General features: G+C 50.8%; 2 protein-coding genes across 3 annotated transcripts in view; one reads left to right on the forward strand and one right to left on the reverse strand.

Annotated features, from left to right (window-relative positions):
- rad54l2 (RAD54 like 2) overlaps window positions 1–10778 on the forward strand; it is a 61329-nt gene extending 50551 nt beyond the window's left edge. For both annotated transcript variants that reach the window (XM_088637007.1, XM_088637008.1), the window contains 6 exons: window positions 50–225; window positions 1070–1266; window positions 2241–2437; window positions 3207–3296; window positions 3948–4040; window positions 4201–10778. In XM_088637007.1, coding sequence (XP_088493133.1) covers window positions 50–225; window positions 1070–1266; window positions 2241–2437; window positions 3207–3296; window positions 3948–4040; window positions 4201–5252 — 1805 coding nt within the window. In that variant the 3' untranslated portion in view covers window positions 5253–10778. The remainder of the gene's footprint in view (window positions 1–49; window positions 226–1069; window positions 1267–2240; window positions 2438–3206; window positions 3297–3947; window positions 4041–4200) is intronic.
- A 3502-nt stretch (window positions 10779–14280) lies between these two features.
- hyal1 (hyaluronidase 1) lies at window positions 14281–19589 on the reverse strand. The gene is made up of 4 exons (XM_088637010.1): window positions 19419–19589; window positions 17443–18465; window positions 16454–16543; window positions 14281–15426 (listed from the first exon to the last, which is right to left on the reverse strand). The coding sequence occupies exons 2-4, from the start codon at window positions 18349–18351 to the stop codon at window positions 15106–15108; spliced, it is 1320 nt and encodes a 439-aa protein (XP_088493136.1). The 5' UTR covers window positions 18352–18465; window positions 19419–19589; the 3' UTR covers window positions 14281–15105.
- Window positions 19590–24718: the final 5129 nt, after the last annotated feature.

Below are 24718 nucleotides of genomic sequence, written 5' to 3' on the forward strand. Positions count from 1 at the left end.
ACTTAAATCTCCACCCTTGTCTCTCTCCTGTGCCCTTTCCTTCGCTCAGACCGCGTGGTAGACGACCTGAACCCCGTGCTCAACTTCACGCGCCGGGAGGTGGAGTCTCTGCTGCACTTCATGGAGGAGGAGCCCGACCTGTCCAGGGTGCACCTGGAGCCCAGTCACAGCATGGAGAGCGTCATCCAGCAGGCCTGCGTGCTGTACCCCCACCTCATCACCAAGGTACGGCAGGCCCCCCCCCAGACCCCCAGCGCTCGTCTCGAAGGCTGCTCTCCTTGGCGAGAGCTCCGAAGGATTGTGGGATTGTTGGCGTTGTTTTCAGTGGCGCTCATTTTGATTCGACAGAAACCCCTAGGTCACGTGCCTCGCTGAGAGCCCTTACACACAAAATCTAAGCTGCTTTGGAGAAACTCGCCCGTCTTAAAGTAATAATTCTCCTGCTGGTTTTATCTCAGTTTCATATTTTATTGTCAGCATCACCATGTGGTTTTCAGATGAGACCTAAACCTAGAAAATCCCTGTGACTTTATTTTTGGAATAATCTTTTTTTTTTTAAGTGGGAGATTAAAAGATTATTTGCTGCATTTTTCTACATCCCAGATTAAGTTAAATAAGAATTGGCCTGTTATACGACACCTCTTCTCTTGTGCCCAGAAGCAGCTAAAGGACAAAACCGCAGTTGCCTTGGAGAAACTCTCTCATCTGCGATTTGCTTGCTAGTGAGATCAATTAAAATGAGTTGGTAACCTCTTCTGTTGTGAAAGGGGCTCTTTCAAAGAAATTATCAGTACAGACCTCACCCTCCTTTTCAACATAAAACCGATAATGTCAGTTCCTAAGACCTGTAAATGCAGATCGGTAGAACCAGCAGGTGTGCTGACAGCATATCCCCTGTGGGTTGATGTTAAGCACTCAGAAGGGTAAAAGGGTTTGCTTTTTTTCCCCAGGACCCCTGCAAAATAAGTCCTGCTCGTTACAGGTGATTTTAGCCCGGTCTGTAGTGGGCATGCTCTGCAGAGTAAGCGAGAACGTGCCTTTCTTACTCGTGTGTGCCCTGTCCTCCCAGCAACCCTTCCAGCACGAGTCTCTGCTGATGGACCGCAAGGAGATGAAGCTCACCAAGGCGGAGAAGAAGGCAGCCAAGAAGAGCTACGAGGACGAAAAGCGTGCCTCGGTGCCCTACACACGCCCCTCCTACGCCCACTACTACCCTGCCAGCGACCAGAGCCTCACCAACATCCCTGCCTTCAGCCAGAGGAACTGGTGGGTGTCTGACTGCTGCGGCGGCCCCGTCTCCGCAGACACTTGGGCAGAACAGGTTAAGCTTGCAGGGCTCGTTCATTCTGAGGTTAGACGGCTCTTCCAGATAGGTGTGTCATGAGAGGAGGGCGAGATGGCCCAGCCACATTCGGTGTGCAGGCTGGAACACATGTCCCCCGGGTGCACCAGTACAGACTGGGAGGAAGGATCTGCAGTGTTGATCCCAGGATGAATGCAGGCCAGCAGGGTCAGCAGGCTGGGTCTTTGAGCAGATGCTGTGAGCAGGGGTGTGTGCTGTTGTACAGGGGAACTCCAGGCTGCCCTCTGTGCGTTCATGCACATTTCATTTTTTGCGAGGTGCAGGCGTCTGCAGTCCACTAGTTTGAGTAGGCCCCCCTTTTCATTCTGGTAGGCAAGGAGCCGCAGGGCAGTTCTGTGTACTTTTGAAATAGCTTTGTTACAATCTGCGACCTCATACGTCGTGTTAAGAAAAGGACATGCTTGCTAACGCAGAATGTAAAAGGACACACTTGTCGCAGATATGCATCTAAGCACTAACACACCTGTTGTCACAAAATCTACACAATCCTGAATCAGATCTTTATAGATCCGAGGCTGCAGAAGATACTATGTATTTTGTATGTGAATAAATGAAAGCTAACTGAATTCTGCACCCTGTACATGTGCTGTTAGTAATATAACACTCGAGTGTGTATTTGAGTAACATACAGTTCAACACTGAACAACCTTGATTTGCTGGCTACACCCCCGAGACCTACTATAGATCTACAGTCCTGAAAATGACATTTAAGTTTCCTGAAAATCACTTAAAAATAAAGCTGATCTCCATCTGGGGCGGCCAAGTAACGATGATAAGTATGGATAACATGTAGTAACGATAACGCGTACAATAGGCATGAGTAAAGTGTTTTTTAAGATCTCAGACCTAACCTTTGACCTCCCCTCCTCCCGCCCAGGCGCCCCCCTCCACGGCCAGATGAGAAGCCGGTGGCCAGCGTCCGACCCGTCCAGTCCACCCCCATTCCCATGATGCCCCGGCAGGTGCCCCTGGGCCCGGGGTCCTCGATGGCCGGTTCCAGCTCCGGACATAACTTCCCCGTCAACTACCTGCAGAGAGCCGGGGTGTTTGTGCAGAAGATCGTCACCACAACGGGTACGGCCTGGCGCTGCTGGGGCTGGCACTGGGAGAGCCGGGCAGGCGGCCTGGGCGGCCTGGCACAGCCACACCAGCCTCAAACACGTAGAGCTGTGCCGTAGCCCTTTCGCGGCAGGAGATGAGAAATCTCAGTTTTATGTACAGGACTAGAAGACCGACGTAAGAGCAGGGCTTGGTCTTTATTTTATACCCTCTCAGATAGTAATCCACTGTTTCCGTGGGCTCTGGGCTCATAGCAGGGGGATGAGGAGCCATCTGCAATGTGCCGAGAGCTCCATAGCGGCCTACAGGAGAGTTAGCGCTCGTGTGTGGAGAACAGTGGCGCATCTGTCCTTGACACCAGTGCAGGTCTGCTCCCACTCTCTCGGAGAGCAGAGAGCCCTGTGCCACTATTCCTACGCTCACCGCTCGCGGTCATCCCAGTCACAGTGGGCTAGTGACGTGATGTGGCCCAGCCCTCGAACCCGCGATCACGGAGTTCAGCCTAGCCTGTGCTAGGGTCGAGCCATCCGACACTCGGAACAAGGTTCTGCAGATGCTGCTGCTGTTGCAGTGACCCGTTTCTTTCATGCTGCTCTCTGGGATCACGGAGTCGACATGCGTGTCAGGGTGGACATATTTTAAAAGGAGAGGTTCTGAATGACAAATGGGAGAAGTATTTTTGTTTTGATTTTATATGATTAGCGTTCATGTTTCAGTTTTTGTTCACCTACACTTTCCCCAGTGCCCTGCTGAAAACAACACTTGTCCTTCCTTTTTTCCCCAGATATTGTGATTCCGGGAACGAATAGCACTACGGATGTTCAGGCCCGGATCAGCGCTGGGGAGGGGATCCACGTGATCAGGGGGACGAAGGGTAAATATCGATAAAGTGGGAATCGTGCTGAGAGATACCCGGTTCCGCTTCAGGCAGCTACAGGTGCGCTGGCCAACAAACACAGGCCTTGAAGCACGCTGGGTTTTCTCAAAAACAGCCTGCACATTTTTAATTTAAAGAGATCGTTTAAAAGAGTTTGTCCACATTAAAGGTCCTTAAATGCATCCAGGATGCTCCACGCTTTTCGGGTAGCCCAGCACTGTTTCTGATGCTGATTTTTGCCTTTTTTTGCTTATTTTGTGTGCTCCCACCCTGTAATCCCACCAGGTGTTTTAGTTACATCTGGGCACACAGCAAGGACTCCCCCTAGTGGTTGTAACCTTGCATTGCGGAGCCATTCGATTCCACATGTGACCACTGCAGTGCACTTCCGCCTCGGAGTGAATTGCGAAGTTTTCCCACAGCAGGTCTACCTGCGGGAGTGGCCGTTCTCTGCCTCAGGATTTGAATTTTGAACAATAATGTTCCAAAATGCATGGAAGAACCCGTAGGCCTCTGACTGGGTTTTGGCTACCGGAATTTGCTGCAGTCAAATCTCAGGAAACGGGGTGCCGGGTTGTTTGAAGTGTTTTAAGTCGGACTTACTGATCGGAAGTTGCTCATTTCTTTTTGACCTCCTCCCCTCCACAGGCACGTACATCCGGACGAGCGACGGGAGGATCTTCGCCATCCGAGCGGCCGGGAAGTCCAAACCCGGAGCGGAGGGCGCCGACGCCTCTGCAGGTGAGCCCTGCTCCCGGAAACGAGCTGGTCCGACGCCGGCAAATAATTCCAGAACCGAACCCTCGATCGCTCTTCTCCGACCGCCCCCCGGAAGAGCGAGAAATTCCCGCCGAGAGTCGCCGGCGCCTCTCGCTCACCCCTCTCTCTCTCCCCCTCCCAGGATCCCAGAGGCTGCCGGCGGAGCCCTCCAGCAACGGCGGCGGCGGCGGCGGCAGCAACGGCTGCAGGTCCCCCGGCGGGGCGCGGCCCCTCACCCCGGACGGCCTGGCGCGGCCCCTCTCCCCGGACAGCCCCGAGATCCTCAGCGAGCTGCAGCAGTACGCGGCGGCGGCCGCGGCGCGGGAGGGCAGGTCGGAGCGAGCCGCCGCCCCCACCACCGCCGGCGCCACCGCCATCGCCGCGGGGGGCCAGGTGGGCCGGCAGGGGGGCGGCGGCGGCGGCACGCAGGCACAGGGCATCTCGGCCCAGCAGCTGCTCGACCTCCACGGCCTGGACCCGGGGCCGAGCCTGGGCAGCCCGCCCTCGGCCGACGGCGGCGGTGGGGGGGCGGCCCTGGACCTGCGCGGCACCAAGCGCAAGATGCCCACGCCGTCCTCGGAGGACCCGCCCCACAAGCAGCCGCCCAGCAAACGGACTTCGGTGCCGCTGCCCCTGCCGGGCTACCCGTTCGCCGGCGCCTACGGCCTTCCGGCCCTGGGGCTCAACCCCGCGCTGCTCGGCCCCATGGGGCACCCCATGCTCATGGGCGCGGGGTCCCCGTACTTCCAGGCGCCCGGTCAGCTGGGAGACTCCCGGCTGATGTTCCCCATGACCCCCGACCCTTTCGGCCTGGGGAGCAGTCTGCCCAACTCTTCCTCCTCTGCTTCCTCTTCTTCCGGCACCTCCTCCTGCTCCTCCGCCGCCGCCGCCGGCCCGGCCTCCACTTCAGCCTCCCTGCCTCCCTTCCTGCTCAACCCCGCCATGGCCGGCATGCTCCCCGGCTTCGCCCTGCCCTACGGCCAGTCCCTGCTGCCCGAGCCGCGGATGTACTCCAACCCCCTGGTCCCCGGGGGGCTCTCCGGCGCCCACGGCCCCCCGGGCTCCGGCTTCCCCCCCTACTTCTCGGCCCCGGGGATGCTGGGCGCGGCGCTGAGGCCGCCCGAGCCGCACGAGCTCTCGGAGAGTGGCGCCAGCAGTTCGGACGACGACGTCATCGAGGTGACGGGGCAGTGAGGGGCCCGGGGGGCGCGGAGCTGGGCGAGGGGAGGGGTGACGGGACCGCCGGCCCGGAGAGGCCGCCCATCCTCGTGCGGGAGGCGAGCAGTGCCTTCCCCCCCCCCCCCTCCTCCCTGCCGCTCCTCTCTTCGCTGCGCGGAAACCCCCCCCCCTCCCCGGCAGCGGGTGACCTCAACAGCGCCGGGAGCTGAAGACGGGACGAAGCAACAAATCCTCATGCTGAATATCTTAAGAAATATTTTTTAAAAAAAGAGGAGCGGGAGCACAGAGAGAAGATCTTTCGAGCTGCGGCCTTGCGAAATCTGCCGTGGGGCTTCCAGATGCAGCCCCACGCTGGTCCAGTACAAACAGTAGCCCCTGTTGGGCGTGGGCCTGCAGAGACTCATCCCCCCCCTCTGGGGGGCGCCGTCTGTCAGGAGGAGGCTCCTCACTGACCCAGGCGTTCGTCTTACTTCTTGAGCTGTTTGCGTTTCTCCAGCAGGTGACCAAGATCTGGGTTAGTTAGTGTATTAGGTAGACTTAGTAGTAGCATCACCTGCAGGAAAGGGAAAAAAAAAAAAAAAAGAATTGTGACCTTATTGTTATTATCGTTATTGCTATTATTGTTTTATCTAAGGAGGTCATAATCATAAGGGTGTGTCCAAAAGGGTGGAAAGTTACACTTCCTTTCGAGTGCAGACAGGGCAGGGAGTTCTAGCTGGAGGAAGAGATGGGAGAGAGGAGGAAAAAACAGAGGAAGAGAAACTGCTGGAAAACCATTCAAATAGGGAAGGAGAAGGGGACACGGGCTGTGTGTGCTCCTGGTTCGTTTTGGAAGGGAAGAATTCAGAAAAAAAACCTAAAAAGTCAAAGAATGTATTTTCATTTCAGCCTTTAATGACGAGCCTAGGGCAGGGATCCGGGCGCTGGATTTTTTCTTTTTTTTCCCCTGTGCGGGAAAATCGCCCGGAAGCGGTGTGGTCCTCCATCAGGAGTCCGGCAGACGAGAAACATCGCGATGAATGTCGGCACCGGGAGAGAGACTAATGCCCTAGAGTTCGAAGCATTGATGCCCATTGTCTTACAAAAAAAAAAACAATGCTGAGCACTGCAGGGCGCAGTGCAGAAACTAAGTGTCCCTTTTGAGTTGACCGTGGTGTTGGCAGATTCATGTTCCGATTCGTGCATTGAGGGTGGTCGTTCTTTGGTGTATGGCACGGGTTCTTATGATCCTTACGAAGGCTGAAGATCCCGTCTGTTGTTTTTTTCCCTGGTGTGATCTTCAGGACTTGGTAGATCAAGGTTCATTTGCTTGTCTTTTTTTTTTTACCAAGTACTGCGTGAGTAATCCCGTGCCAAATTCTTCACAAGTCACCTACAGGCCCTTTCAGCCATCACAGCTGTTTAGAGACTTGACAGATCCCACATGGAGAGGCATGAAGAACAGTTGTTGGTCCCCATGTCTGTTTTCTTCTTTTTTTTTTTTCCGGGGCTGGATGAGTGAAGGGTGGGAGGAAAAGGGATATCAAAACAAAACTGAACGAACAAAACTGAAACATATTGTGTTTTTATCTGGGCGGGTTTGAATTACTTGAATGGAAACCATTGTAGGTTTGTAGTGACTCCTTCCGCCTGACACCAAATACAGAAGAGAAGGTTTCAGCTGCTCTATCCCTTGTTTGTGTTTTTGTTGGGAGTGTGGAAGGGTAGATTTTTTTTTTTGCACAAACTGCGGTTTCCTGGTCGTAAAGAGCAAAGACACCCCCAAGAAACCCGAGCCTGATCTGTTAGCAGAGTTTTCTGTTGGGAAAGTTGCTGCACAGGGGCTCCATAATCCCTTCCTAACTGCTGCTGAAGACGTCGTTATCGCCTGCGTGACGCTTCATATTGACGTGCAAACAATGTGACCCGAACGCGGGAGGTCAGGACAACTGTTTTAGCATCGTTTGTAGAACTTTCGTGTGATGCAACGCTAGAACAAATGTCCAGTCCTCTTATGCACAGGTGATGTAAAGCATCATACGGGTGATAACATCTTCTGCAGCGGCTGTAAGGGGGTTGTGAACCCTTTAGGCAGCAACATTCTAATTCTAATAAAGTGTTGCCGAATATTTATTCATCCTGTCCGTTCTTCCAAACCTCGCCAGTGTTCCCCAGGGGTCCTGCGAAGTTCCAGGTTTCACAGCGGGTGTTGGCTTTGATAGATCACAGCTCGGGCTGCAAGACACCAAGAGCTTAGTGTCTCCTTGCTCTGCGCCGGTGCAGAACAGCCTGCCATTCCTTTCAAGACAGACTTCTCCAACATCCCTTTAACTAGTTAACTGGGGACGGATTGCTTGCAGTAAAAAAGCAGTGTTTTATTTTCCTTGTAGTTTTCGAAATGGAGGCAGTGATAATGTATTACAAAAATCTATTTTTTTTTCTTTTGTACCATGCTTAAGGTGTTAGTTTACCTGTTTCAATGTACGAATTTTCCACACTAATTTATTTATAATGGTGGATATTTATTCATTTAATTTTTTTATTATTTTTCTAATGTTTTATTGTTATTATTAAGGCTGTTGTTGTTGTCTTTTTCGAGGAGGCCACAGCAAAGCTTTTATTTCAAGACGAGAGAGAGAGAGAGCACCATCTGACCAAAGTGTTTGTGAATCAGGACCAACGTGCAGGCTAGATAAGGAAAAGTTAGAGGACTCGTTTCCCCACTTTTATTCAGAGTTTGTAGCTTCAGACTTCATCTTGGCCAAGGTTCCTTTAAAAGAAAAAAACAGTATGTTGCTTCCGATGTTGCTCAGTAGTCCTTTGATCCATTGCTGTGATAATGAGAGATTTTTTTTTTGTTCTTCCCATCTGGTTTTGAGGTTGCTTTGTGGACGTTCGGTCATGTCTGTAGCCAAGAGCCTCTTTTAACTCCTTCAGGCTCAGCCAGGTCTGCATATACACCACCAGGAAACGCAAACCGAGGTCGACGACCAGCAGCCCTGTAGAGAAATGTGCATGAGCACATTACAGCACAAATAAGAGTGTAATTTGACGGCTTTGCAAGATCAAATGCATTGTGAAATGTTTAACCTGATGACAATGGCACAGCTGGCTAGAGTCCAGAGGGATTTTATATGAGATTTGGGTCATCATGAGCAAATAATGAGAATTCCCAAAAATGGGGAAAATGTTCCGTCCCAAACTTCAGAGGTACAATGACATTTGGGGGGGGGGGGGTTACCCCTGACACCAGACTTTTCATACAGTATACACTTAATTTCAGTGTAACAACTTGAAACCTACTGCTTTAAAAATCAACCCGAATTCAACTCTGTGCACCGCTGGGTTCATTTGTGGAGGAAAATTAAAACAGTTTGCTGATGTTTTATAGCAGCCAGCAGTAATGGGGGGAAAAAAAGGTAGCGACCTATAATAAAATCATATTTATGCATTTAAGTTGAATTCATGTTTGAAATAGAAATTTAAAACATTTGGACTCTATAAAGTCTTTTTTTCCTTATTATTCCTGGAAAGGATTGAAGCTGAATTACTCTGAACTATATCCAAAGTAAAAAAAACAACAACAATGAATTAAATTATTTAAAAAAAAAACGAATCTGACAGATTAATTGCCATTGGGTGTTCTTACATTTCTCCAGCATATTAGTCCTCGCTGTTTCCTCTGCACTCTACATCCTGAAGATCCGTGCAGAGATTGATAGCGCATGTGTCCCCATGTGGAATTGGTTTGATAACTTGTCGTACTGAAACAACGTTAGACCAACCAAAGGTTCCACAACTGTGTGGCCTTAATTACAAACACATGCAGTCGCTAAATCCAACCCTTTGCTCTGCTTTCTTTTTGTGTTGCAGAGAATAGAAAAGCGAACTTGTCTCAATTTTAAAGTGTCTTTCCCACTGTACTGTGACCAAGTTGTCAAATGTGGATTTATTAACAATACAAAACGTGACCATTGCCTCAGGTGGTATCTGGTGGATTCTCACTTAATTAATAGACATACATGTTTGGCTGTGAAGCATTTTAAAACTGCAGACTGAAACTAGAAATGCCCAGAAGGAAAATTAAGTATTAACAAAATCATCCTGGTTTAGTTAGAACTTGTATTCATTGCAAGGGAAAAAAGGACAAGGACTTGGAAACAACTTTGAAAACTTATTTTAAAGTTTTAGAAGCATTTTTTTTTCTTTTAATACAGTTGGCTGATGCTGTAAAGACAATTTTCTTTTGTTTTTATCCACATCATCTATCAAATGATTATTACTTCTAGAAGCCTTAGATTATCATTAGCTATGCAAGAGTTCTGTTCGATTTATTTTTCAAAGGATAAAAAGTGCTTTTTTTTGTAACTTATCATTATTACTACTACACTGAAATAAAAAAATAAAAAAAACTGAGAATGGACTGAACATCTATCTGTACAAAGACGTCTGTCCAATGTCTGTTTGCCAATCGTGTGCAGCCTCTCCCTGTCAAATCTGTGGAAGATGGCTGTCCTCTTCCTCTGGTTCCGACTTGTACTGGTGTGCGTTTCTGTGTGTTCTGTGTTGTGAACTATTGACGACAGCAAGGAAGGTGTGCAGTGTCTTGGCCCCGTTTTCAGAAGCCAGTGAAATTTAGTTCACTGCTGCTTCTTCCGGGAGAATGTTTAAACAGAGGGGAGGGGTGGGAGAAGGAGTCTCTCAGCTTGAATGCACGGAAAGGGTTGTGTTGCGGTCCTCAGTGCTTCCTGCAGGAAATGAATTCCTTCAAGGGAAGGTCCTCCTTGCTTTTAGCAGGGATCTGCACCTCGATTTCTAAGCCAAGTGATCTCGATCTGGTAGACCGTTTTCTGAAGCTCCTCCGGGCTACATTTCTGGTGGAAAAGGTTTAATTCCAGCGGCCTGCTCCACCTCCTGTCTCTTCACCCTGAACCCCCTTCAACAGGTGGGGCGCAGACGTAGACCCTTGGAAGCTTGCGCCCCATTTCCCTTTTTTTAACTATAATCCAACACCCAGAAATGTGTACCGGTTTTGAAGCAAGTCTTCCCAGTTTGTGGTTTTCTCTCTGCTGCCCTAGAATCAACCCCAAACTTGATAGAAATGTCATGTCAGGCTTCCTGGTCTATACTGGTAAATACCCAGGTTACCTGTAGAGGGAACTAAGGTCCCTGCACACCTCTCTGGGGTTTGACAGAATGGCAAAATGTCTTTTCTGTATTCCATTTCCATATGCAGTAGGTAAGTACACTGGTGAGACATGCAATGTGTCTGGCCTATGGTAAGCATGCCGAAAAGGTCATGTGATGCATCTGATTGAGCGCATACAGGCTACAACTGTGTTACATGCCTGGAGATGAATTCAGTGACCTCCTTTCTGGGTCTCGCATTGCATTTTGGGCATGCCTTTTTGTTTCTCGTTGTTTGTTTCCGTGTTGTTGCTTTTTTTTTAAAAAAGTAAACAATGTCATTGGCATTTCATTTTTATCCGTTTCGGTTCAATGTGGTAGCGCTGCTGTTGAAAAGCTTTCTTTTTTTTTTTACATTAAAAAGTTCCAATGTTGTGTTTCTTGTTGACTTTATTTTTGGGGGGGCGGGTACCTCCACGGAGAAGCACGGTGTCCACTCCAGACCTGTTGCGCGGGGCAGTCCACTGCCTCGCTGGAGATCGGCGTTTCTCACACTAGTTCTTCCACGCGTGAAGTGCAACCACAGGCAATTAACCACTTTACAAAGTTACACACTGGGGAAAAAAAATCGTTAGAACATTCCACAATATTTACATATAATCTTTGACATTAATTAACAGACACGTACACTGCTGCCTTTGTAAACATCTTTAGAATTGTAATTGTAGTAGTACCGAGAACTACGAATTACAATTACAATTCTATAAATTGGCTTCATTACTCTCTGCTCTCCTCCCCATTGAGAGCTGGTGTGTGGGGAGCGTTCTGGCGCACTATGGCTGCCGTCGCATCATCCAGGTGGGGCTGCACATTGGTGGTGGTGGAGGGGAGTCCCCATTACCTGTAAAGCGCTTTGAGTGGTGTCCAGAAAAGCGCTATATAAGTGTAAGCAATTATTATTATTATTATTATTATTATTATTATTATTACCACTTTGCTGTTTTCCGTGTAGACGCTCATCACGCATGTATTTAAAACCACTTAAACTGTCTCATGGCCATGCTAATACACACGAACCTTTCCACGATTTCGACGTAGTGGGTATCTCTTGGTGCAGAGGGCGGGACGAGTGTTTTTTAGCTTTTTTTTTAACTCTGCAAACCACCCCCAAGCTACTACGACCCGATACCTGTTACGCAAATGACGCAGCGACCTGTCACGGTTCATAAGAGCCTTACCGTGCTCACAGAGGTGATTTTGATGGACATTGCAGTTGTCTTACGCAGCGTGATGGCGCCTACCTGTAAACCATTGGAAACAACGTTTGTTTTTTTTCCGGATCTCCACTGAAACATTATCTGGACTCTGCTAAGAATGTCCAAGGCCTAGGCACGCAAACCGTGAAACTGGGAGTCCTACGCGGTCGACTCTCAGCGGGTCTGCGTCTGCGTGTGCAGTATGCGGGTCGTGTTTGCAATCACACGCAATCTGTGCTGGGCATGCCCATAGTTAGCGTGGTAATGGGAGAGTCTGGAAGGGCTCTGGTTAAAATCTGTGTCTCTGCGCGCTAAACAGTAACACGTTAGGATAAATGGAAACACATGTGCAGACGCTGGGTCCTGCCCCGTGCCTGAAGGCGAGCCTTTGAACCAGCTGGTCTACCGTGTAGAGACCCTCAGAGGTGAGGTACGGCTTTTCCTGACGCGCCATTCCATCCGCGCTGTGCACTACTGTGCTCGGCAGGGGAGGAGGAGAGGATGTTTATTAGCAACACGTCGCTCTGGAGATGTTAATTATTCATCGTCCCCGAGGTTGGGAAGTTTTGTAGCAACGTTCAGGTGTTTTGCAGGGTGCAGATGGTGAGAGCTGTCCGTGAGAGAGGGGGGAGTCTTCCGCATGAACAGCATTTAGGATTTATTTATGGGGTGGAGGGGTCTGGCGCCCCGCCTAGGGTGTACCCCACCTTGCGCTGTTGCTTGGGGAGATGGGCTCTCCCGCGACCCTGACTTGGATGCTGAGGTGAGAAAAGTGGGTTTTGTTTGGGTGGTGTGGAGGAACTGTTTAGTATTCAAGTTGGAGCGAGATAGCGTTCCGCGTCTGGACTCGGGTCTGTGCTAGTCGATCTCCACATCATGACGACCTTCTCGATGACACGACACGTCTAAGTAGGTTTCCCAAGGGCTACATTACATAACGTGAAAGGACTTGTATCCCAGCGGGACCGGGTTAACGCGAGTTCCCGAGCACAAAGAATTTCATTGAGTGCAGCTGTCCCGCTGTGCCACACATGTGCGTGCTGATGCCTGGCCGCTCAGCCCACAGCTGCTGACACAGTTTTGCCAGAAGTATTGGGGACGGATCACTGATTACTCCTGGCCTGAGCTGCTCTTGCTTTTAACATTTTTCAGCGCGTCTGTCTGAATTGGCGTACAGTAAGAGCCAGGCCTGCCGTTGCCTGCACTGACGCTCCAGAGGCATCAGAGGCCCAGCACTTTGAAGAAGAGGTCTGGTCTGCTGCTGCCTTACAGTTCTCAGAAATAAACTTACCACGCGCTGAGCCTTATCCATTGCTTTGGACAGGGTAAATCACTCTAAGGGAGCATTTCATTCGAGTTTACACTAACGTTTTTTGCAGAGCCATCTACAGTATGAGTGTAATTTACAAGCACGTAATGAAAACTGACCCACATTACCAGTAAGTTGTACGCTTTTAAACTAGTACTTACGAATTAAGATGTCCGATTTGCAAACTAGGGCAGATGTGCGACGTCATGTCTGAGCAGCAGTGGGATTATTTTTGTTTACCGAGTGCCAAAAAAAAAAACCCATCATACTGCTAAATAGCCTTTGTTTGTACAGGTGGGAAATTTGACGAGGAAACCTGGCCGAAAGATGAGAGGAGAGTCGACCGATCTGAGATCAGACATCGGAAAAGAACCAGCCCCCCCGTGCGGGAATCATGCCAGAGGATGTCTTTTAGGGTGGCCCAAATTTCGGGAGGTGGGGCCTGAGCAGAACTTCAGGTGGCCTCAGAAAGTGGGGCAGTGAGCAGGAATGGACGGTCTTGAGCAAGCTTGCCCGCAGTTGTTCCCCATTTGGAATGAAAGGGAATGCTGAATAGCCCGGGTTTTGAAAAATAAAAGCATTAAAATGATTAGGGGCTTATTAAGAGGGATAGTCATGCAGATAATCCTTTGTCGATCAATGGGGGTTGTGTTCCACGTCAGTAGCTGTATACCTAGATAAACCCTGTCAGAGTGAAGCCTAAAGGCTGGATTGCTTAGAAATTTGGCGGAACAAGTCGTTTACACATCATTTCCACAAGAGGGCAGTCTTCCGCCACTGAACTGCTGTTGACTAGAAAGACACGCTACTGTACTTACTACAGATATTAATGGCATGTTACCTGTTCGACTAAGAACTTTAAGATTCTTCCAAATTTGAGGTTTGCAAATGCACTAATGAGCCTTATCTGTTATTGTATTATCATGTTTTCATAATAGCACCACAGAGCTCCCTGGGATTTTCAAGCACCCCAGAGTCCGGACATTGGTTTTTCCCAGTCCTGTGAACGACAGCACCTTTTTACAGTATAGTGTCCCCGTCCCTATACTGGGGCATTAGGATCCACACAGACCACAGGGTGAGCGCCCCCTACTGGCCCCACTAACACCTCTTACTGCAGCAGCCTCAGCTTTCCCAGGGGGCTCCCCTCCAGGTACTGGCCAGGCCCACACCTGCTGAGCTCCAGTGGGGCTGCCAGCTGTGAGCTGGTGGGTGATACAGCTACTGGCGACAAGAAGGAACTCTCACTGTGGCACGAGACTGAACATTAAAACAAAGCAGGGCTTTACCGGATAAGAAGTGAAGCAACTTCTCAATTGAATCCTAATTAATAGGGTGGAATGAAAGCCAGGGTGTGTGTGGGTAACCTGTGTTCAGTGCAACCATAGTTTATTCCAAAACCCAAGTGCTCCACACACTACAGAAGGATTAACACCACTTTTTGCATCACACGCATCTTATTAATGATTCATTTAAGGTTGGATGATGCAATGATAAAGCATAGCTGGGTTTCTTCCCATCTTTTAGACCTTCAGGAAGACAAAATCATATATTTCAGGTACACATAGATTATTAATCACATATTGACTCCCAGATAAATCTAGAATTGGTTAAAACTGATCAGCGTTAAAAACAAATCACAATTGTCATTTAGAACATTAAAAAACATATCCCCAAGGAAGAGGATGAGGCAAAAATAATTGAGTTTTTTTTACTTGGCAGATTCTCCATGTTGACAGTACTTGACGGCCCCGTGCAGCAGGAAATTCCCGGCTGATTTCAAACGACTGCGGTACAACTTTTCAGTTTTCCCCAGAAAGTGCCCTTTACCCTTCATATCGCCGAGAGATGGACGGTTCAAGTGAACACACGGCCATGAGATCCAGGACTGCAGGGATTTTGTGCTTGGCACGTACAGGGGTTGTGCAGTTCGGCCAACCTGCCCCGGCACCACGCAGAGTTGGGCAGCCCGTCCAAACATCCCAACGCATCGCCTGCCAGCTGAGGTGGCACATGATCTATAAAGTCTGTAGCAAAGTCTCACGCTCTCCGGCGCGGCCCGATGAGCAGACGCCCGCAGCGCGTTCATGAAGTGCAGTTCTGCCGGGTCTGGGGTGGGTTCCGGCTTCAAGCGGCAGGTCCAAATCGGAGACCCCCTGAGGCCCCCGACTTGGCCCCCGTGTCCCTGGCCCGGCGGCTACACTGGCTTCTTACAGCGCCGTCCCCCCCAGCCCTGGTAGCACCGGCACACGAACCCGGCCTCCATCTGCTCCGCCTCCCGCCGGCCCGGCCTCCCGCGCACACTGTAGAGCCGCCCGCGCGGGCCCGGCTCCGACGCCACCGTCCAGCTGGAGGGGTCCAGGTGCAGGGAGGCCCCGGGGGGGCCGCTGTCCCTGCGCTGGCAGCGCCCCCGGCCCGAGCACAGGAGCCGGCTGCACAGGGTGACGGCGGCCGTCACGTTGACCAGGTAGCCCCCCAGGGTGGCGTCCACGTACCTCTTCATCTCCTCGCACACCGCCTGGGGACGAGGCAGAGGGGGGGGGGAGACGGAGACGCGTCAGTACCGCGCCCCTGCCTCTCCCCCCCCCAGTGGCACAATCGAGGCCCGAAAGCCCAGCAGGCCGGGGGAGCTCGTCTGCTTGGTTTCTCGAGGCCGCGCGGCCCTCTGCGTTCACACAGGAAGTCGGCGCGACACGTCGCCACCCTCCCCCCCCCCTTAACTTGCACCTTGAGAGGTGTCAAACAGACATCGCCGAGAGCCAGCAGGCCCGGCAACGTGGTGTGTGTGCTGGGGTTAGTTTGCAAACAGGCACAGCTGGGCCTCAGCACAGGCTGTCTGGAAGCCTGCCCTTGTCCTTGGAGAAGCCACACTGGCTGCCACACCACACATCCGGTCTGGAAGGTGGGTGGGCAGCTCAGGCTGTGCTGTTCAGAAGTCCCAGCAGCAGCTCATGCTGTGTTCACTGCTACTCAGTACAGCACTGCTTGGAGGAGAACAGGGCATCACTCCAGCTGTGACCTGAACTCAATATCAGTACCTGTGCAGACAGGAAAACTTTTTTTTTTTTACTTTGCTTACCCCGTTTCATCTCAGGACAGCACAATGGCGCAGGGGTCAGCATTGCTGCCTTTCAGTGCTGGGGCCCTGGCTTCAAGCCCAGACCCGGGGTGCTGTCTGTGTGGAGTTTGCAGGGTCTATCCATGATCGTGTGGGTCTCCTCCCCCAGTCCAAACACATGTTGGTGGGTTAATTGGCTTCTGGGAAAACTGGCCCTGGTGTGAGTGTCTGTGTGTGTGTCCTGCAATGGACAGGCGCTCTGTCCAGGGTGTACCCTGCCTTGCGCCCACTGGTTGCCAGGATACATACCAGCTCCCCCACAGCCCATGTTAAAACAATAGCTGACATACTAATGTGATGCACCTAAATTCCCAGCCAGCTGTGCGCCATCACCTGGGGGAAGCGGGCTCGAACCCGCAACCACAGAGCTCAGTCAGCAGCTACACTGGAGGAGGCCAACGGGAGGCGCCTCTGGGGGAACACGTACCTGAGATTTTGCGTAAGTCGCGTCCCCCCAAAGCACCACTCCTGCCGCCCCCAGGGCGGCGCTCTCCCCAATGGTGTGGGCCAGGTCCTCCTGCCCAACACAAAGCGGAACAAGGATATAGGTCAGCTCCCTTTCCTTAAAAAAAAAACACTCTCAGAACCCAACACCTGCAGCCTCTCCCTGGTTTATGCAGAACCACCATTTCGGCTTTTGCTAAATGGAGTTTGTAACAGAAGGGAGGGAGTTCTGACCCTGATCTCAAACAGGCACGCCCGCCTATGCGTATAAAGTCTCCTGCCCAGGACTTCCCTTCTTGTGCCTCTTTCGTATCCACCACATCTGCACCCTTGCATTTCTCTGCAATCCCCCTCTCTCGCCTTCAGTAGAACCTAACCGAGCTCCTGGAGGGCTCTCATCTTCTCAGAACTCCCACTTCTCAAAACCTTTGCCACCACTGGCCAGGCTGCATGCAAGTGATCGCATTACCTCTGTCCTGGAGTCCCTGCACTGGCTTCCCATCAGGTTTCATGTCGACTTCAAAATCCTCATGCTGACCTATAAGGCTCTACACAGCTTTGGCACCTCAGTACCAGTCTGACTTATCTTCCTCCTCCCCGCCTCACGGCCTTCGTTCGTCTGACTCTGGTCTCCTGCCCTGTCCACCAGGCTCTTTGGCATTCTGTGTGTGACGGGGCCTTTTGGTCTCAGCCGTGTTCCCCAAGACTCCCATATCAGCAAGGGGAGAACGCGAGACCTGTGGGAGGGGCCCCTTCAGACACGCCCACCCGTCATGTGACACCCTGCAGGCACCACGGCACCCCGCAAGGGAGAAGGCGGGCGAGCCTCTGTTCTGCAGGGGTGGCAGGTACACCCTGGCCGGCGAGTGCCCACCCTACCCCAGCAGCCCCCGCTGTCCGAGAGCTGCTGCTCGGAGTCAGACAGCGCCACCGGCCCTCGCGGGCTCCCAGGACCAGCGTGAGCACCAGTACCTGCGAAAGGAACTCCAAGGAGTAGGTGTAGGCGATGCGGGCGTAGGGCAGCACGGGGGGGGCGACCCGCCCAACCTGCCCTGCCGCCCTCATGGCCTCCAGGACGCGGTGGTGGGTGAAGCGGAGGATGGCGTCCCCCCTTCCGCGCAGCGCCAAGTCCAGGTAGATGTCCGGGAAGAGGGCTGAGCTGGCGTTCCAGAGCCAGGCCAGCTGGTCGTTCCTGCGCATCTCCAGCGGCGGGCACTCGCCACTGTAGTTGGCCGTGGAGTTCTTGTACTGGTAGTTGTAGCAGGCGGGGAAGCCGTAGAAGCCCCACAGGCCCCCCGGCCTCATGGCGCGGCCCAGCCTCAGGGTGCCCTCCATGAAGGCCCGGCCGGCCCCCTGGAAGGCCCTCTGGGCCTCGCTCTCCACCCGGCTGGGCGGCCAGTCGGGGTGCCCCCGCCTCGCCAGCGCCCGGGAGGCCTCCCAGTACACCTGCTTCGTGTCCCAGTTGCGCGCCCAGAGCGGCCGCCAGCTCTCCCAGTCCACCACGGCCAGGCCCCTGAAGCCGCGGCGCGGGATGTCCGCCGCGATGTCGGCGCCGGCGGCCCCCAGGTGAGCCGGCAGGCTGGCGTTCTGGGGGACCCCCCCGTTGACCGCCTCCCCCCGGGTGGTGTAGTGGGGGTAGCGGCCCAGCTTGCCCTCGTAGAAGATGGTGATGTTGTCGCCCATGAAGCTCTGGTTCTGGTTCAGCACGATGTTGAAGAGGCTGAGGTCCAGGTCCACCCCGTACTTGCTCATGCAGGGCTCGGTCGGCGCGTTCCACACCGTCAGGAAGGGCACGTCGGGCACCAGGGGCACGGGCGTCTGACGGGGGCCCACGGCGCCCCCTAGCGCCCAGAGGCTGAGGAGCGCCAAGGCGGACAGCATTGCTGCCGTGAGCGTGTGGTTCACAGGGGCAGCCTCTCAGAAACACATCACAGCGCCAGCGTGAGCCAGACTGAAGTACGGCTGGCGCCTATACGAGACACGCTCTCGCCTTCCCTGAAGAAAAAGCACAAGATGCACCACAGGGAGAAATTAAAAACCATACTGGGTGAATTAGCTATCTTAATAAGCCAGGCTTTTTTTTTTCCCCTCCCAATATCATACAAACTGCTTTAAAAGACAACAATTCTGTTGAGGGCTAATCACGGCACGCAGCTCAACACGTTTCACAGGACAGAACTGCAGAGAATTTTTGCGAAATATGAAAGGCATCCGGGGATTGAGATTTCGGATGACTTCTCAAGAGCTTCCTAAAATACCAGAATTTCGCCACAAGAAGAACAATGACTCATCTGTCACAATGCAAGGCTCAAGTGTGCAGGATGGAAGAACAGCTTTTTTTTTTTTTTGCTCACAACTGACTCGCAATCTAATAATTTAGTGCGTTATTTAAACACACGTTTGTGTGTAACATCTGGACGCAGGCGTGTTTTGTCTTGCACAGAGATGCAGCTTCAAGCAAATAACGTGAGTAAATCGTTTATGCAGTTTCCGACTGGTACCGAAACGAACTATTTAGAGTTTATGGCCATTACGGTATTTTCTCATCTGTACGATACACCATCATCAGTCATATGCGGCCACAAATACTTCGACCCTCCAGACTTACACAGTTATAGATCTGGAACATTACCCCCATAATTTCCGTTTCGGATTGTCTGGTTTCCTGCAGGGCAAACCGCGCAAGCTGAAAGTTTATTATAAAGCCTTTTGAAAGGAATGCGAGTGAGGAAGACTTAGATCGGGATAGGGATGGTGATGAATCTCCCCCTTTGTTTTGCTCATCATGGTCGTTTTCCCGTGGCCTCCCTCGATAGAGAGAGAGAGAGAGGGAGAGAGGGAGGAAAAACAAAACACAAACGCAGAACGTACCGCAACGCCTGTTTTTAACCCTCCAAGCCTGACAACGACTAACGCAGCTTCCTAGACATCCAGACGCCAACACTCACCTTGGAGAAAGCACCCTGGCACGGGCAACGCGTTTAGCTACGGGCAGGTCTTCTGTAGTGCCTACAAGCGAGCAGAGCAGAGCAGAGCAGAGCTCAGGCTGACCAGCTTCACGCCTGTCTTATGACTGGCGCCCTCTCGCCTTGCCCAAGGAGCTTGTAATAATCATCTCCCCAAACTGGCGAGGAACTCGGTTTCCCACACTAACCAATCAGAGCAGGAGAGGGGCGTGGTCGCGGGGGGGTGGGGGGGGCGGAGTCGGCACATTTCTGCCATGGGTGCAGAACAGTGCAGCAGAGACATGCTGGAAACCGGCGTTCAGAAAGTTTCCTCGTCAGCCGCGCAAGACGCTTCCTGTGTACGTTATTACAGCTGCTTGGAGGCGACTGTACCGCGAGCACAGCACGTTAGCGCCCTGCAGATTGTTTCCTGAAGCAAAGCGACCAGGTACTGTATGGTACAGTATGTTACAGTAGAGTAACTAAAATAACATCTTTTTATAGATGCATCGTTTGCCCTGTTTCTTTCAGAAACTATTAAATGAGAATGTAAAGATTAGGTCGATAGGGATGTTTACAGTGAGTTATTAAGTGAAACTTGGAAACTGTATGGCGAAAACATACAAACAGCAATATTGTACTACTTCATTAATTGGATTTACTGCACATACAGATGCCCCTAATAGATGATCCCACAGAGGTCATTATGCACCAGCAGCCCCAGCTGGGAGACGCACAGAGGTCATTCTGCACCAGCAGCCCCACCTGGGAGACGCACAGAGGCCATTCTGCACCAGCAGGTCCTCCTGGGAGACGCACAGAGGTCATTCTGCACCAGCGGCCCAAAGTGGGATTTACTCGGGATACTTAAAAGCCTATTATTGCATACAGTGCCCTGAATATTTAATGACACAGTGATCAGGGTTGGAGTAAGAGTTACCAGCACCTCCACCAGCTCCACAATCACCATACTGGGGCATCTGTTTGGAAAATTACTGTCTTCGTTAGTAATAATAGCAGAAGAAAATACAGTCCAAGTAATAAAGTATTCTAGTCAGTTATTGTTTCCTCCCAGTGAGGAAATGAAGAAAAAAATATAATGACAGATGACTGGAATTTCAGTGACACACTGACGCACACATGGAAAAAAGTTTGAACAGCTTGCAAAACTGTAGTTCACACACACAAGTATGTATTTTTTCCAAAATTACACAGGCTCATAGGCGCCTGCACTTACATGTCACATTTTTTTATAGCAGTAAATGTGTTATAATAAGACTGATAGTACAAGACTGAGTTGTTATCAAGCTGTTCAAAAGGAAATTTAGTAACTGATTTACTAATCAATTATAAAAAAGTGACCTCTTGAATACTGACTAGGTACGGTTGGAATAAAACACAATCTGAACATTTTCAGACCGCTAAGGTCAAATACTGTACATATCCAAACACTGTCGTCACCTGAAGAAACACTGACACCTGAAGAGGGCTCCACGGCCGAAACGTTGTGTTTTCTTTCTTCTCCTTTCAGCAGGGAATAAACCTATCACTTGTTCCATATCCAAACACTGCTCACACAGTTTTAGGATTGCACTCATCCCTGTCAGGGTCAAGGTTAGATACCCGCCAGTCACACACGGCACCAACCTTCCTCTGACCCTTCTCACACACAATTCAAGCACAGGTACGTGAGACCAATGGAGCTGAACAGGTGGGAAATTGCAGAAATACCATTTAACAGAGTTTATTCACAAAAGGAGCCTGCCCCCCCATCTAGTCCCTTTGGTTTATAGTAGCTGATTAATCATGGAATCTCATCCAGTCGTTTCAAGAAAGACACCAGGGCGTGGGCTTCAAGAACATGTCAGGGCAGCTTGTTCCCCACTCCCACAGCACTTTGTGTACAGTAGTGACTCCTGTCCTGACTTGGAGGATCTCATCCAGTCGTTTCTTGAAAGACACCAGGGCGTGGGCTTCAAGAACATGTCAGGGCAGCTTGTTCCCCACTCCCACAGCACTTTGTGTACAGTAGTGACTCCTGTCCTGACTTGGAGGATCTCATCCAGTCGTTTCTTGAAAGACACCAGGGCGTGGGCTTCAAGAACATGTCAGGGCAGCTTGTTACCCCCTCCCACAACACTTTGTGTACAGTAGCGACTCCTGTCCTGACTTGGAGGATCTAATCCAGTTGTTTCTTGAAAGACACCAGGGCGTGGGCTTCAACAATATGGCAGGGCAGCTTGTTCCCCCCTCCCACAACCACCCGCAATCTTCCAGTTACGAGTCCAGTACCTCAACCACTGTCCCACACTGCTGCCCAGGACGGCTGGCCCATACAGGGATCGAACCCACAACCACAGCTGCATAAGCCCCATGCTCTAAACAAATGAGCCAACCAGCCCGGTTTTGATGAAGTCTCTCTCCTTCATGGAGAGTTTTCAAACTGTGAGAACAGTTCACAAACGCCACTGCGACCGAGTCCAGACCTCACTGGTGTCAGTAAGGAAAAGCTTCAATCAGCGGGGCGATGTGATTCCAGTTTAAAGCCTGCTGTCCTCAATCTGACAGCGTTAGTCAGTCCTTCCTGGAGACCTTGCTGAAATTCATCTCTGTGGTCAGACAGCTGGTGTTCCGAGATGACTTTTCCTGGCCGAGCTCTGACACAGGAAAGTCCCATGACAGAAAAAAAGGGGAGTTGGTGATTACCACTTGTTTGGTCATCTTTTTGTTGCAAATGTACAACACTATATTAATATTCGTACAGCACTGTCCTACGTTCGGGACAGTGGGCCTTTTGCACTGAAATAAGAGCAAAGTTTCTCAAAAGAACATGAGAGATTTTACCAGCGAGAGGCGCCTCCATCTATCTCGTTTGGTTGCTAGTAGTTTCCAGGAACTCACCCTTCAGCTTCTTGAAATAAGCCAGGCTTACCACCCAACTCAGCAGATCATTCTAGTTCCTTAAAAACTCTTTGTGTGAAGAATTGCCTTCTGTTTTAAATTAACTTGCCTGGCAGTTTCTTTTGGTTTGTTTTATCAGCTTTAATCCAGAGGAAGGCCCTTAGGCTGACTCTGTCGAGGGCCTTTTGAGAGTTCTGAATACTTGAAGCGGTTTCCATTTCTTACCGCGGCCCTCAAAACCGGCAAATCAGCGAAAACAGCGACACCTAGCGGTGGCTGATAGTTTAGGTCACATATGCAGACGGTTACCGGCTTTGGTTACGCAAATCCTCTGCGGTTTGGTGAAGCAAAACACACCGACGCCCAGCTCCGTAGCCGCGGCGCTTGTCAAACCCAAATGCTTACACGCTTGTGACACGGAGATCTAGCCTCTTGAGTTATGTGTGTGTGTTTTGACAGAGTCAAAAGACAAATCAAAACTCGCGTTCCTCGTCTCACACAGACACAGCAGTAATTAAGCACCCCCCCACAAAAAATATTTACAGAACTACTGCAGTAACTCTGGCTATAGGGCCTGCCCCTGCTGGGGGTCAGGGAGCAGAATCTAGAAAATTGAAGAGATCCCAGGGTGCGCTGCCTTCAGTCTGGTTTAAGTTAGGAAACAAGGCTCCCTCTGTGTTTTCAAAGCATCGTAATGTTGCTTTTGGCAATAACGGATTGCCCTTTGCTGGATGGGATCCCACCGACAAAAAAAAACTGTCCCATCAGGAGAAGCGAGAAAGAGGAAAATAAATGTAGAGAGACCAACAGGGATGGGGTTGGGAGCTGCTCAAGGCTGTGGAATTTGTAGCACCTAATGAATCAGATTAATGCATTATAAAATGTTCTCTTGACATTATACCCCTTCCACCATTCCAGTTAGATCAGTGGTATTAAATGCCAAAGCCTAAATGCCTAAAAATACACTGCGGATCAAGCAGACAGGTCACTGTAAATGTTAACTATATACAAAGGGATATGTATATAGTACAGTGTGAAGCACAACTTTGGGCCCTGTGTCTGTGGGGTTAAATGACACTCCTCTACTATGGGAGCTGGAAAGCTCCTGTGAAAACGATATTGCTTCTCTGAAAAGAGCTCAAAGAAGAGCAGCTCGAATAATTCTCACCCTCAAAGGAATGTCTGGCAGTCGGGTGAAGAAAGACACTGAATCTCTTCAGTCGTGACTGCGGCAGGCATGGGGAGCGGTGCTGGGAGTTTTGATTTGAGTACTCAATATTCTCCACTCTCCATGAGGCCGGGACCAGATGTACAAATTAAGAGAAGAAAATGCATGCAGGATGCAAGAGGCGTTTCTTTACACGAAGAGCAGTGGGTGTCTGGATCCAATTATCTGGTCAGATCATTGAAGCTTACTGGGGGAACACCCGAGGAACAACTTGATGAGATTCTGTTACCAGAATGTTCAGCCTCTGGCAACCAAGATGAGCAAAACACCTGCTTGTTTGTAACCTCAGTGTGGGCAGACACCTGGCAGATGACGCATCAGTGCAGTGTTGCAAAAACCAAGTCTAATTGGCACGTGGGAAACACCTAGTTTGAGGAATCTACCTGTGAAAAAGTCTTTGGTGCACATCTTGGCAAAGTGTTACCTTATAGGCAACAGGGGGGAAGCACGAAACAAGACAAACAATTTTAAGATTCTTAATTAAAGGTGAATTTATAGGCACCAAAGGATATTCATCTAAAATGGCGTGATGTACCAGTGAGGCATTTAGAATGTTGCACACAATTTTGGTCACCACGGTACGGAAAAGATATTTCCCCCTTCAGAATCTCACTTCCAGAAATTTAACCTCCAGAACAAAAATGGGTGATCACATACATTCTGGGTCCCACACTGGCAGGCTGAAGGATCTAAATGGATATAGATATACAACCCACTGGACGTCTTCAGAATCAAGAGATTCAGGGGGAGCTACCAGGAAAGTACTTTAAAAACAAGAACAGGGTGGGGTGCTCTTTTCTTCAAATGATCAGGGTCAAACACAGCAAATGATCTTCAAACCCCCCCCCCAACAGTCACCTCCAATATCCTTCAGGGCACTACCACCAAAGTCAGCTCTGGTATTCATCAAATTTCCACGCATGTTGGCTGTTGACATTTCACAAATACGACCAGCGGTATCAGAGTGATGCACACAGCACGACTGCTCACTCTGCGCTGCATTCAGGCAGTCTCGGACATGTCGGCCCGGGATGCTCGTGTTTTCTTTGCTGCACCCTCCCACCCAAAGTGCTGAAAGGCAATTCCACAATGGGATGGGAAATCTCACGCAGAACCTGTCCTACTTGAAAGATACGCCCCACCAAAACGGAACTGAGCTTCTGAGCAGCGGCTG

Source organism: Lepisosteus platostomus, chromosome 6, assembly GCF_059453375.1.
Source record: "Lepisosteus platostomus isolate fLepPlt1 chromosome 6, fLepPlt1.hap1, whole genome shotgun sequence".
Taxonomy (NCBI): Eukaryota; Metazoa; Chordata; class Actinopteri; order Semionotiformes; family Lepisosteidae; genus Lepisosteus; species Lepisosteus platostomus.

What these genes read in the sequence shown, in the direction of transcription:
- hyal1 (XM_088637010.1), bottom strand. Translation starts at nt 18,351, where the DNA reads ATGCTGTCCGCCTTGGCGCTCCTCAGCCTCTGGGCGCTAGGGGGCGCC. An exon ending in CCTTGGAGTTCCTTTCGCAG is followed by an intron (nt 16,544 to 17,442) that starts GTACTGGTGCTC and finishes TGTGTTGGGCAG; the next exon opens with GAGGACCTGGCCCACACCAT. An exon ending in CGACTTACGCAAAATCTCAG is followed by an intron (nt 15,427 to 16,453) that starts GTACGTGTTCCC and finishes CCTCGTCCCCAG; the next exon opens with GCGGTGTGCGAGGAGATGAA.